General features: G+C 38.6%; 1 protein-coding gene across 2 annotated transcripts in view; it reads right to left on the bottom strand.

Annotated features, from left to right (window-relative positions):
• The window catches only part of MTMR9 (myotubularin related protein 9), a 103,647-nt gene that overhangs the window by 64,767 nt on the left and 23,885 nt on the right, over positions 1–14,995 (bottom strand). For both annotated transcript variants that reach the window (XM_077152958.1, XM_077152959.1), the window contains exon 3: positions 7,712–7,837. In XM_077152958.1, the coding sequence (XP_077009073.1) occupies positions 7,712–7,837 (126 nt within the window). The remainder of the gene's footprint in view (positions 1–7,711; positions 7,838–14,995) is intronic.

Below are 14,995 nucleotides of genomic sequence, written 5' to 3'. Positions count from 1 at the left end.
TACCAAGGTTGATAAATCTGCTCTAGGTATTATAATATATATCTTCAATTTAAATATTATACCACTCACTCTCCCCACACTTAGTATCCTTTTTACTACAGTTTCCATATGTAATACATCTACAGAAATTATATATTCCACAAAGGCAATTTTATAGTTTTCATCTTAAATGGTAATACACATTTTAAAAACACACACACAAAATAGGATGTTACATCTACCTATATATTTACCATTCCCAGTAGTTCTTCAATTTCTCTAAATATTCAAGTTTCCCTCTGGCATTATCTCACTTTAGCCTGAAGACCTTCCTTTGATATTTCTTATACTGCAGGCCTTTTAGTGACAAATTCCTATCTTCCCTTTATTTGAAAATGTTGTCTGAGCTTCACTCTTTTTTTTTTTTTTTTGAGTGCATGGTCTGGGAATTGAACCTGGGTCTCCTGCATGGAAGGCAAGCATTCTACCACTGAACTACTCACCTACATTGTTAAAAGATATTTTCAAAGGATATAACATCCAGAATTGGCAAGTTTTGTTCCTTTGACTTCTGTATTTTCTACGTGATTTTTCTGTAAACCTATGTGCTGGTTTGAAAGGAAGTATGCCCCCTAGAAAAGCCACGTTTTAATCAAAATCCCATTTCATAAAGGTAGAATAATTCCTATCCAATACTGTATGTTTGAAACTGTAATCATATCATCTCCCTGGATGATGTGATTTAGTCAAGAGTGGTTGTTAAACTGGATTAGATGATGACATGTCTCCACCCATCTGGGTGGGTCTTGACTGGTTTATTGGAGTCCTATAAAAGAGAAAACATTTTGGAGAATGAGATTCAGAGAGCAATACCATGAAGCAGAGCATCTACCAGCCAGCGACCTTTGGAGAGGAAGAAGGAAAATGCCTTCCAGGGAGCTTCATGAAACCGGAAGCCAGGAGAAGAAGCTAGCAGATGATGCCATGTTCATCATGTGCCCTTCCACTCGAGAGAGAAACCCTGAACTTCACTGGCCTTCTTGAACCAAGGTATCTTTCCCCAGATGCCTTGACTGGACATTTCTATAAACTTGTTTTAACTGGACATTTTCTCGGCCTTAGAACTGTAAACTAGCAACTCATTAAATTCCCCTTGTTAAAAGCCATTCCGTTTCTGGTATATTGCATTCTGGCGGCTGGCAAACTAGGACAACCTACAACTTCTCTAATTTAAAAAACAAAATAAAACTGTCTTCTTGTCTCCATATTTTTGATAAATAGTCTACAGTCACTCTAGTTTTGTTTCTCTGTGTGTGATGCATTGTTTTTATCTGACTCCTTTCAAGATATTCTCTTTTTCCTTGCTTTTAGACAATTAGACTAGGATAAGGCTAGCCTTTTTCTTTTTTCTCATATTTATCCTGTTTGGAGTAGCCAAGCTTCTTGAATTAATCTCTTTTCCAAATATGGAATGTCTTTGAACGTTATTTCTTTAATTTTTTTCTACCTCATTTTATCTATCCTCTCCTTCTGGATCTCCAACCTACGCTAGACATTTTGATATTGTCTTACAGGCTCCTGGGTCTCCATTCATTTTACTGTCATCTTTTTTCCTCCCATTTTCTTCATATGATTTTCTGTTTTTCTAACTTCAAGTTCATTGATTCTGTCTGTTGTCATCTTCTCTTTGCTATTAAGCCCATCCAGTTAAATTTTTATTTGATATACTTTTTTTCTAAAAGTTCTAAAATTTCCATTAGATTCTTTTTATACATTCTATTTCTCTGTTGTAATTTCCCATCTTATCCTTCATTTAAAATATAAGTTCCTTTACCTCATCGAGCAGTTTTAATAGTCGCTTTAAAGTCCTTGTGTGGTAATTTCAATATGAGTCATCTTGGGACTGGTACTTGTAGATCATTTTTCTTGTCAACGGGTTACATTATCCTGCCTTAATTTGGGACTGTATACTGGACATTGTGAATGTTACATTGTGAAAATTCTGCATTACACTATACTCCTCTGAAAAGTGTTAAAGTTCTCGTTTTACTAAGTGTTAAAATTCTTGTTTTACATTAATTTGGTTAGATATTGTTCTAGTTTGCTAGCTGATGGAATGCAATTTACCAGAAACAGAATGACTTTTAAAAAGGGGAATTTAATAAGTTGCTAGTTTACAGTTCTAAGGCCAAGAAAATGTCCCAATTAAAGTAAGTCTACAAAAATGTCCAAATTAAGACATTCAAGGAAAAATAACTTGTTTAAAGAAGGCCAATGAGGTTCAGGGTTTTGCTCTCAACTGGAAAGGTACATGGTGAACATGGCGATGTCTTCTAGCTTCCTCCCCAGGCTTCTTGCTTCATGAAGCTCACCCAGAGGCATTCTCCTTCATTTCCAAAAGTCACTGGCTGGTGGACTCTGTAGTTCTCATGTCTCTGTTGCTCTCGTCATTCTTAAGCTTTCTCCAAAATGCTTCCTCTTTTAAAGGATTCCAGTAAACTAATCAAGACCCATTGGAGTCACATCTCCTTCTAATGAAAGGTTTATATCCACAATAGGGTGGGTCATATCTCCATGGAGATAACCTAATCAAGTTTCCAACATACATTACTGAATAGGTATTAAAAGAAATGGTTGTTCCCACAAGATTGATCAGGATTAAAATACAGCTTTTCTAGGGTACATAAATCCATTCAAACTGGTACAGGCATAAAATGCAAACTCTATACTAGGTATTAAAAGAAATGGTTGTTCCCACAAGATTGATCAGGATTAAAATACAGCTTTTCTAGGGTACATAAATCCATTCAAACTGGTACAGGCATAAAATGCAAACTCTATACTACCTGCCATGCTTGGCAGCTCAGATATTAGCTCTTAGACTGTTTTCAAGTTACTCAATTCACTCATAGTTCAGGAATCAACCAGATTAATAGTAACATTGCAATGTTCTTTAATTAATTGTAAAACAGCAGTAGACCAAAGCTAAAGGTCTAAATGAGGGAAATTTAATGGAGGGGTATGGGATTCTTGTTCTTCTCTTTTTCTTCTTTTTTTTTTCTTCTACACTTCTTTCTTTGCAGAAAAAATGGAAATGTTCTCACATAGATTGTGGTCGTAAATGCATAACTATGTGAATATACCAGGAAATACTGATTGTACACTTGGGATGAATTGTATGGTGTGTGATAAAACTTCAAAAATAAAAATAAAAACAGAATCAAATAGAGATTTGGGCAAAGTTTTATATAGAATACAGATTCCCCCTCTCTGACTCTCTCCTTTCCAGGGTTTCTCACTCTCCTACATTTCTGGCTATCCCAGGCCCCTTCCCTCTTGTCTCCTACCAGGGAAAAAATGGACTTTCTATTGGTATTTTAATTGCTCTGGACCACCACTGCCACAATTGTGCTCACCTCAGGACAAAGCCACAAAAACAGAAAACTCATTCTACCATTCATTTCCTCCAACTCCCCCCCAAAATTTGCTTTTTGTTCACCCACCAGAGCCTTCTTGTAGTAGTTTTTTGTATTTTATCTCGAGTTTATAGTTGATATGTGCAGAAGGTCTGGTTAGATATGAGCTACTCAAACAATGCCAGAAGCGAACGTTATCATCATTTTCATATATAATTTCTAAAGTGGTAGATTAGGGACATACAGATATACTGCATATGGGTATGTCAGCAAAGGCTGAAAAAAATCTGTATAAACTTTATACAGGACAACTGTATAAAGATACAATGTTTACAATGTGACTGTGTGATTGTGAGAATCTTGTTCTGATGCTCCTTATAACCAGGGTATGGACAGATGAGTAAAATATATGGATAAAAAAAATAAATAAATAATAGGGGGGACAAAGGGTAAAATAAATTGAGTAGATGGAAACACTAGTGGTCAATGAGAGGGAGGGATGAGGGGTATGTTATATATGAGTTTTTTCTTTTTTCTTTTTATTTCTTTTGCTAGAATGAGGCAAATGTTCAAAAAATGATCACAGTGACGAATACACAACTATGTAATAATATTCTGAGCCATTGACTGTACACCATGTGTGGAATGTTTTTATGTCAAGAATAAAAACTTGTATGTTAAGTTTTTACAATAAAATATTATTTAAAAAATTTGTCTTGATATCCTAGTATAACAGTATGCTAGAAGTGGGAGGAACTCTAGAGATAATTTTGTTCAAAGCTTTCATTTGGTAGACAAGGAAACAGAGTTTCAGAAAATCAAATAATCAGTAACTTATCTGGGACTCAATATAAGGTATCATGCTAGCTAGTTTTAGTACTCTTTCCCTAACACCAAAGGTTTCTTGTAGACATAATAGGGAAATGAAAACTGGCTAATATAGAGAGCTTTCTAATTATAAGAAACCTTGCCCAAAGAATATTGATTAAAGGATTCTAATGAAAGCCAGTATAAATGCGCACATTCCTGTATCACTGATTTAACAAAAATTTACTACTGGCCTATCATGAGCTAGGAATATTGTAGATAACAAGAACCACAAAGTCCCTGCCCTCAAAGTTTATATTCTAGCAGTTTATATCTTAGCCAAGGAGAAAAACCACAAACCAACAATAAATAATATATACATGTTCTTTCAGAAGGCCTCTACACTGCTGACTCCTTCCTACCTGAATCTTGCTCTTCCCTCAGTTTCTTCCTCTACCTGCCCCTTAAATGGTATAATCCTTGCCCTTCCCCTGCTCACCTTAAATGTTTTTCCCTAGGCAATCTCAGCTTCTCCATATGTTTTTTAAAACTTAAAGGTTGATTACTCCCAATTTTTTATTTTTAAACCAGCCCCCATAAAAAAGCTCTGAACTATCTCTTGTACATTCAGTGGTATACAAAATACAGGCTATTTGAATTTGCCATTTTTAAAACTCAACTCATTTCCTGTCAAACATATTTTTAGTTCTGTCTTTCCTATATTAATAAGCAGTCATCCTAGATGCTACCTCAGTTTCACCTCCCATATCCAGTGAGTTGATCACCAACTCCTATTAATTCTACTTCCTGAATCTGCAATATACCCACTCTGGCTCTTGATCCATCCCTCTTCTTTATATTACTGAAGAACCTCAAGTATTTTCTTATTGACTTTCTTAAACACAAATCTAATCATGTTATTTCCCCTATCTTTCATGGGTACTTCTATTGGCATTTATTTTATTGAACTCTATTTACTTATATAATTATCTTCCACATAAGAGTTTGAGCAAGTAGTGAAAAGGGACCATTTTCTGCTCATCTTGAATTTCCAGAATCTTGCATAAGTAAATACCTCAAATCAAGACATTAAAGATGTTCTTAGTAAATCTGTAGACTGCAAAGTCTGCAAGAAAATAAAAGAACTTCAAAAATACAAATTTCAATAAGCCTAAACCCAAAAAGAAACATCCAATTGGAAAAAGTATTCATCTAAGCAAAAACAAATAAATAAGTAAAATAACAAAGCAGTTTTCACATATGTAAAAAGATGTAACAATTTTAGGTTATTTCACTAATAATTTAACTCTCAAAAAAAGCAGATGGAACTTAAGCCTGCCTTGAAGTGTGAGTATTAGTGTCAATCTACTTCAAATGTTCAATTTCAGTACTGTAATTTTAAAGGAATAAATGGCAAATGGAAGGTTTTGCTGAGAAAAGCAACCAGGTCAGTGTGTGTATATGTCTGGGGACGGGTGTCATGAGAAAAGGATGAACTAAATACTGATATTTAATCTAGAGATAAGAAAACAATTAATGGGGACATTAAAGTTCTTAATTTGGAGGGCTAGTTATATGAGAGGAATAAAACAATCTTTGCTTCTCAAAGCAAAATGCAAAACATTGGGTATATGTTAGAGGACGATACAGTACAGCTCAGTACAGGGACAAATTAATGATTAGAACTGTCCTAAATGGGATGGTTACAATGTGATTTTGCAAATTCTTCTGCATTAGAGATTTCAAGCAGAAACTGGTTAAGATCATGGGTTTATTTAGCACAGTAGATTTCTATTTCACATAGGACATTGATTTGAATGGCATATAGACCAATGGGATAGAACTGAAAGCTCAGAAATCAACTCTCATATTTATGACCAACTGACTTTTGACAAGTGTGCCAAGTACACTCAATTGCAAATGAATCGATTCTTCAATAAACTGTGCAGCGAAAACTGGAGGCCCATATGCAAATGAATGAAGGGGACCCCTACACCTCACACCATATACAAAAATCAACTCAAAATGGAGCAAAGACCTGCATATAAGAACCAGAACTATAAAACTTCTAGAAGAAAACTGAGGGAAGCACCATCAGGACCTTGTATTAGGGAATGGTTTCTTAGACTTTACACCCAAAGTACAAGCAACAAAAGAAAAAAATAGATAAATGGGGACCTATCAAAATTTAAAACTTGAGCATATCCAAGGACTTTGTCATGGAAGTAAAAAGACAACCTACTCAATAGGAAGAAATATTTGGAAAACACATATCCAATAAAAGTTTAATATTCAAAATATATAAAGAAATACTATAACTCAACAATAAAAAGACAATTCAATTTAAAAATGGGGGCGGGCCACGGTGACTCAGCAGGCAGTTTCCACATGCCATGCTGGAGACCTGGGTTCAGTTCCCAGTGCCTGCCCAGGCAGGGGAAAAAAAAAAATGGGCAAAAGGCTTGAAAAGACATTTCTCCAAAGAAAATATACAAATAGCCAAAAGCACATGAAGACATGCAGAATATTATCAACTATTTGGGAAATGCAAATCAAAACAACAACGAGATAAGACTTCATACCCACAAGAATGGCTACAACTAAAAAGACAAAAAAACAGAAAATTACAAGTGTTGGAGAGGATGCGGATAAAAAGGAATACTCATTCATTTTTGGTGGGAATGCAAAATGGTACAGCTGTTGTGGAAAAATTTGCTGGTTCTTTGGAAAGCTAGGTATAGTATTACCATTTGACCCTGCAATCCCACTTCTAGGTATATACTAAAAAGAACTGAAGGAACCCGAAACGGATATTTGCAGACCAATGTGCATAGCAGCATTATTCAAAATTGCCAAAAGATGGAAACAACCCATGTGTTCATCAACTAATGAATGACTACATAAAATGTGGCATATACATACAATGGAATATTATTCAGCTGTAAAAAGGAATGAAGATCTCATGCATATGACAACATGGATGAACCTTGAAGACATCATATGACATCATATTGAGTAAATTAAGACAGACACAAAAGGACAAATATTGTATGATCTCATTGATATGAAATAATTAGACTAAGGAAATTCTTAGAGTCAGAACCTAGAATCTACATTACCAGAGGCTGTGATGGGGTAAGAAGTGGATACTTAATGCTTAAATTGTGCTGAATTTCTATTTGGGTTGATGGAAAAGTTTTGGTTATGGATGATGCTGATGGCAGATGTGAACATAATTAACAACAATAATTATATATATTAATAGGACTACAAAGAGAAATTTTGGCTTGCATATATGTTACTAGAATGAAAATTAAAAACAAAAAACTGAGGATTGTACAACACAAACAGTGAACCTTAATGTAAAGGATGGACTATATAATTAATAGTACAATTATGAAAATGTTCCTTCATGAATTATAACAAATGTACCACATTAACACAAGTTTTACTAAAAATAATAATAATAAAGCACTGCCGTAGAAAAGTAAAAAAAAAATCTAACTCACAGCTGAAGAATAGAGTTCAAACTCTTGCTCAGGAAGGAAGGAATGCCAGCCATCTTCTATTACTTCAAACATGGGCCGGTAAAAGAAAGGGTACATCAAAGTGATGGAGTCCAGGGTAGATAATGCCTAGAGAGTAAGTATAAAATAAAGGAAAAAGGAGCATACCATAATTTGAAAGAACCATTTTTTAAGTGACAATTTGGTATTAAATAAATATGACCTATAAGGATTGGCACTCAGTATATTTCTTTAACATTATATTTATCACTAGATACAATTAAAGTCTTACAGAAGCTACTTCTATATCTCCAGTATCTAACAAGATATCTAGCACATAACATGCCCACATAAGTGTTTGATGATTGAACAAAAGAAGAAAAAATTTACAAAACTATACTAAAAGAAAAATGAAATGATTCTTTTTTGAAACCATTTAATAAAGTCTAATTTAAAAGATTCAAATGTCTGTGGAAATTAGAGAACAAATAGTTTTGGGGCAGTGAGTAACGCCTTGGCTCAAAACTTAGTTATTAGCTATATAAGCATATATAAACTACATAAAATCACGATAAAATCAGTGTCTGTTAGTAACTACATAAAGAGGGTGATACAGCTTAGTGGCTGTCATGGTCAAGTTCATGTGTCAACTTGGCCAAGTGGTGGTACCTGTTTGTCTGGTTGGGCAAGTGTTGGCCTATCTTTTACTATGAGAAAATTTCAAGGAATTAAATCATGATCATGTCAGCTACATCCACAGCTGATTCCATTTGTAATCAGCCAAGGGGAGTGTGTTCCTTCTTGAGTGGTGCTTAATCTAATCACTGGAACCCTTTTAAGGAGGATTCAGAAGAGAGAGGCTCTATTCCTGCTTTGGCCAGCGAATCTCTCCTGCGGAGTTCATCCAGACCCTCCATCAGAATCGTCAGCTTTACAGCCTGAGCTACAGATTTTGGACTCTACATTCCCATGGCTTTGTGAGACACTTTTATAAATTTTATATTTATAAATATTTCCTGTTGATTCTGTTTCTCTAGAGAACCCTAACTAAGACAACTTGGTACCAGGAATGGTTCTTAAGAAACAGAATCTTAAAAATGGGCTTTTATGAATGGTTTTCTATGCTGACTGGACTCAAAGGCACTAAGGACTCTGATTCCCATAATCAGAATGACACTGTCAATCCACGGAGTAAGCTGGCAAAAGAGATAGTTAAAATATCACCATTTGATTCTTCTAATGCCTCACTTGTACAAAGCCAGGCTCTGGGGGATAATGGGTTTTTTTTTTTGTCATTTTTTTTTTAATACAACAACAAACAAACAAAAACATTCTTAACATATGATCAGTCTGTTCTACATATATGATCAGTAATTCACAACATCATCACATAGTTGCATATTCATCATCATGATCATTTCTTAGAACACTTGTATCAATTCAGAAAAAGAAATAAAAAGACAACAGAAAAAAATTCATACATACCATACCCCTTACCCCTCCCTTTCATTGATCACTAGCATTTCAATCTACTAAATTTATTTTAACATTTGTTCCCCCTATTATTTATTTGTATGCCATATATTTTACTCATCTGTTGATAAGGTAGATAAAGGAGCATCAGACACAAGGTTTTCACAACCACACATTCACACTGTGAAAGCTACATCATTATACAATCATCTTCAAGAAACATGGCTACTGGAACACAGCTCTACATTTTCAGGCAGTTCCCTCCAGCCTCTCCATTACATCTTGAATAATGAGGTGATATCTACTTAATGCATAAGAACAACCTCCAGGATAACCTCTCGACTCTGTTTGGAATCTCTCAGCCATTGACACTTTATTTTGTCTCATTTCACTCTTTCCCCTTTTGGTCAAGAAGGTTTTCTCAATCCCTCGATGCTGAGTCCCAGCTCATTCTAGGATTTCTGTCCCATGTTGCCAGGAAGATCCACACCCCTGGGAGTCATGTCCCACATAGACAGGGAGAGGGTGGTAAGTTTGCTTGTTGTGTCGGCTGGAGAGAGAGGCCACATTTGAGCAACAAAAGAGGTTCTCTTGGGAGTGACTCTTAGGCCTAATTTTAAGTAGGCTTGACCTATCCTTTGTTGGGTTAAATTTCATATGAACAAACCCCAAGATTGGGGGCTCAGCCTATTGCTTTGGTTGTCTGCATTGCTTGTGAGAATATCAAGAATTCTCCATTTGGGAAGTTGAATTTTGTTTGGGGGATAATGTTTTTGGCACCTTTATGGAGTTTTGTGGAAATAGGAAGTATAGAGATGTTTGCTGGTTGTTGTTAGATACACTGGATACATTAATGAGTGAGAGGGATGAGCTTAAGACTTCAAATGAGAAGATTAAGCACCGTCTGATGGATGTAGATGTTTCTGTGAGTGTCCTGAAGGAAAATTTTATTTCCTGTAGCCATAGACTTGAGATCTCTGAAAATAAGACTCAGAATCTTACTGTTAAGAGTAGCAACTTTACAATATAAATTGAAATCTCAATCTTGGATGGTGTCTGCCATTAAAGTAAGGGCACTGATTGGGAAAGAGTGGGACCCTGAAAAATGGGATGGTGACAAATGGATGGATAATGATGTCAGTGGTGAGGTTGATACCCTAGGTCATGCTGAGTCTTCTCTAGATAACCCTGTAATAGTCTGCCCTGAGGACATAGCTGCCCCATCTCTAGCCTGCCTTGAGGAGTTGGGCACCCAAACTCTACCTGAAGGGATTAGCCCTAGAGTGATTAATCCTGATTCATCAGATGAAACTGCAAATGAATGCCCTGAAGCAAATGGCTCGGAAGAGACTTTTAATTCTTTTCATGATCCACCATCACCACCCCTCATTTTTTCCAGACCTATAACGAGACTAAAGTCCCAACAGGCCCTTTGGAGTATAACTGTACCTTTATACAGTTATACTCCAAAAGAACTGTGCAGTTCTTTTGGTACAGTTATACTCCAAAAGAACTGTGTGAGTTCTCCAATTTATATAGACAGGAATCAGGGGAATATGTGTGGCAATGGATTTTAAGGGGGTGGGAAGAATATAAGGCTGGATCAGGCTGAATTGATTGATATTGGCCCACTAAGCAAAGATTCTGCATTCAATGTTATAGCTTGAGGGGTTAGAAAAGGCATTAACAGTTTGGATGGTTAGTTGAAACATGGATCAAAAGGTGGCCAACATTACCTGAGGCTGAAATGCCAGAACTACCCTGTTTTAATGTAGATGAGGGGATCCAGAGGCTTAGAGTAACTGGAATGTTAGAGTGGATTTATCAAGCAAAGCCTGCTCTTATACTCTAGGAATGTCTGGAGGATGCACCTTTAACCAGAACAATGAGAAAGAAATTTGTGAGACTAGCGCCATCACCCCTGAAGAGCTCTGTAGTTCCACTTCTCTGTAGGTCAAATATTACTGTGGGAACTGCTGTCACTGAGCTGGAATCCTTAAACACAATGGGGATGATGGGATCCTGAGTTCGCAGAAGCCAGGTGGCAGCACTTAATTGCCAAAGACAGGGTGGACGTGGCTATTATAATAGACAGCAAACTCAAAGCAGGAGTCAAAATTATCTGACTCGCGGAGATTTATGGCATTGGTTAATAAATCATGGGGTACATAGAAATACAATAGATGGGCAGTCTGCTAAATTCTTGTTTGAGTTGTATAAACAAAAGAGCTCTAGGTCAAGTGAACAGAAGTCTAACTTGAATTACAAAAACACAGAGTCATAGCCCCTAGTTTACACACCCAGAGCCCCTTGAATGAAGGGGACGCCAGGTCCCTGTGGGACAGAACCCTGTTACACTGCCACAAATCTATACCGTTGATTTTCCTCCAAGCCTTCCCCAAGGAGACTAACAGCCTTTTACCAGTGTAACTGTGCACTGGGGAAAAGGAAATGATGAGATATTTTGGGGATTATTATTATTAATTCCAGGGGACCCAAAATGTCACACTGGTCCACCAGTCAGAGTGGGGGCTTATGGAGGTCAGGTGATCGATGGAGTTTTAGCTCAGGTTCATCTCACAGTGGGTCCAGTGTGGCCGTGGACCCATTCTGTAGTTATTTCCCCAGTTCCAGAATGCATAATTGGAATAGACATACTGAGCAACTGGCAGAATCCCCACACTGGCTCCTCAACTCGTGCAGTAAGGGCTATTATGGTGGGAAAAGCCAACTGGAAGCCACTAGAACTGCCCCTACCTAGCAAAATAGTAAATCAGAAGCAATACCAGATTTCTGGAGGGATTGCAGAGATTATTGTCACTCTAAGGACTAGAAGAATGCGGGGGTGGTAATTTCCAGCACATCCCCATTCAACTCTCCTATTGGGCTTGTGCAAAAACAGATGGGTCTTTGAGAATGACAGCAGATTATCTTAAACTCAACCAGGTGGTAACTCCAATTGCAGCTGCTGTTCCAGTTGTGGTATCATTGCTTGAGCAGATCAATACATCCCCTGGTACCTGGTATGCAGCTATTGATCTGGCAAATGCTTTTTTTCTCAAGCTGTTAGTAAGGACCACCAGAAACAGTTTGCTTTAAGCTGGCAAGGTCAGCAATATACTTTCACTGTCCTACCTCAGGGGTATACCAACTCTCCAGTCCTATGGCATAATCTTGCCCACAGGGACCTTGATCGTTTCTCCCTCCCACAAGACATCACACTGGTCCATTATATTAATGATATCATGTTGATTGGACATAGAGAGCAAGAAGTAGCACCTACTCTAGACTTACTGGTAAGGCATTTGCATGTCAGAGGATGGGAGATAAATCCAACAAAAATACAAGGGCCTTCCACCTCAGTGAAATTTCTAGGTGTCCACTGGTGTGGGGTATGTTGAGATATCCCTTCTAAGGTGAAGGATAAGTTGCTGCATCTGGCCTCTCCTACAACCAAAAAAGAGGCACAATGCCTAGTTGGTCTCTTTGGATTTTGATGACAACATATTCCTTATTTGGGTGTGCTACTCCAGCCCATTTATCAAGTGATCAGAAAAGCTGCTAATTTTGAGTGGGAACCTGAACAAGAGGAGGCTCTGCGACAGGTCCAGGTTGCTGTACAAGCTGCTCTGCCACTTGGACCATATGATCCAGCAGATCCAATGGTGCTGGAAGTGTTAGTAGCAAAGAGAGATGCTGTTTGGAGCTTTTGGTAGGCCCCTATAGGAGAATCACAGCACAGACCCTTAGGATTTTGGAGCAAAGCCTTATCATCTGCTGCAGATAACTACTTTCCTTTTGAGAAACAGCTTTTGGCCTGCTACTGTGCCTTAGCAGAGACTGAACGCTTAACCTGAGGCCACCAAGTTATCATGAGACCTGAGTTGGCTATCATGAGCTGGGTGTTGTCTGACCCACCAAGCCATAAAGTTGGGCGTGTACAGCAGCACTCCATCATAAAATGGAAATGGTATATACAAGACAGGGCCAGAGCAGGTCCTGAAGACACAAGTAAATTACATGAGGAAGTGGCCGAAATGCCCATGGTCTCCACTCCTGCCACACTACTTTCTCTTTCCCAGACCAGAGCTATGGCCTCTTGGGGAGTTTCTTACAGTGAATTGACTGAGGAAAAGAAACCCCAGGCCTGGTTCAGCATGATATGCAGGTACCACCTGAAAGTGGACAGCTGCAACACTACAACCCCTTTCTGGGGTGTCCTTGAAGCACAGTGGTGAGGGGAAATCCTCCCAGTGGGCAGAGCTTTGAGCAGTGCACCTGGTTGTTCATTTTGCTTGGAAGGATAACTGGCCAGAGGTGCATTTGTAAACTGACTCATGGGCTGTTGCTAATGGTTTGGCTGCATGGTCAGGGACCTGGAAAGACCATAATAGGAAAATTGGTGACAAAGAGGTCTGGGGAAATAGTATGTGGATAGACCTTTCTGAGTGGGCTAAAAACATGAACATATTTGTGTCCCATGAGAATTCTCACCAGAGGGTGACTTCAGCAGAGGAAGGTTTTAAAAATCAAGTGGATAAGATGACCCGTTCTGTGGATGTCAGCCTCCTTCCCCAGAAACTCCTGTCAATGGGCTTATGAACAAAGTGTTCATGGTGGTAGGGATGGAGGTTATGCATGGGCTCAGCAACATGGTAACCACCAAGGCTGACCTGGTTACAGCCACTGCTGAGTGCCCAATCTACCATCAGCAAAGACCCACACTCAGCCTCCGATATGGCACCATTCCCCGAGGTGACCAGCCGGCTACACGGTAGTAGATTGATTGCACTGGACCACCCCCTTCATGGAAGGGGCAGCGATTTGTTCTAACTGGAATAGACACATACTCTGAATACAGGTTTGCTTTCCCTGCACACAATGCTTCTGCCAAAACTACAATCTGTAGGCTTACAGAATGCCTTATTCATCATCATGGTCTTCCACACAGCATTGCTTCTGATCAGGGAACACACTTCACAGCAAATGAAGTGCAGGAATGGGCACATGCTCATGGAATTCTCTGGTCCTACCATGTTCCCTATCAACCAGAAGCAGATGAATTGATAGAACAGTGGAATGGCCTTTTGAAAACACAATTATGGTGCCAACTCAGTGGCAATACCTTGAAGGGCTGGGGTAATGTTCTCCAGGAAGCTGTGTATGCTCTGAATCAGCATCCACTGATTGGCTATGGTGGTGTTTCTCCCATAGCCAGGATCCATGGGTCCAGGAACCAAGGGGTAGAAATGGGAGTGGCACCACTCACTATTACCCCTAGTGATCCACTAGGAAAATTTCTGCTGCCTGTCCCTGCGACCCTGAGCTCTGCTGGTCTACAAGTTTTAGTTCCAAAAGGGGGAGTGCTTCTACCAGGAGAAACAACAATGATTCCACCAAACTGGAATCCAAGAATGCCACCTGGTCACTCTGGGCTACTCATGCCCCTGAATCAACAAGTCAAGAAGGGGATTATATTACTGGCTGGGGTGATTGACCCTGGCTATCAGGGGGAAATAGGACTGCAACTACACAATGGAGGTAAAGAGTTTTCCTGGAATATAGGGGATCCCTTAGGGCATCTTTTAGTACAACCATGCCCTGTAGTACTGCAACAATCCAAATCCTGGCAGGACCACCAATGGCCCTGAAACTTTAGGAATGAAGGTTTGGGTCATCCCATCAAGCAAAGAACCATGGCCAGCTGAAGTGCTTACTGAGGGTAAAGGGAACATGGAATGGGTAGTGGAAGAAGGTAGTGATAAATATGAACTATGACCACATTATCAGTTTCAGAAACGAGGACTGTAATGC

This window comes from Tamandua tetradactyla, chromosome 3 (assembly GCF_023851605.1).
Source record: "Tamandua tetradactyla isolate mTamTet1 chromosome 3, mTamTet1.pri, whole genome shotgun sequence".
Taxonomy (NCBI): domain Eukaryota; kingdom Metazoa; phylum Chordata; class Mammalia; order Pilosa; family Myrmecophagidae; genus Tamandua; species Tamandua tetradactyla.
Note: the sequence above shows the minus strand (reverse complement) of the source record. Positions and strands in the feature narration are given on the sequence as shown.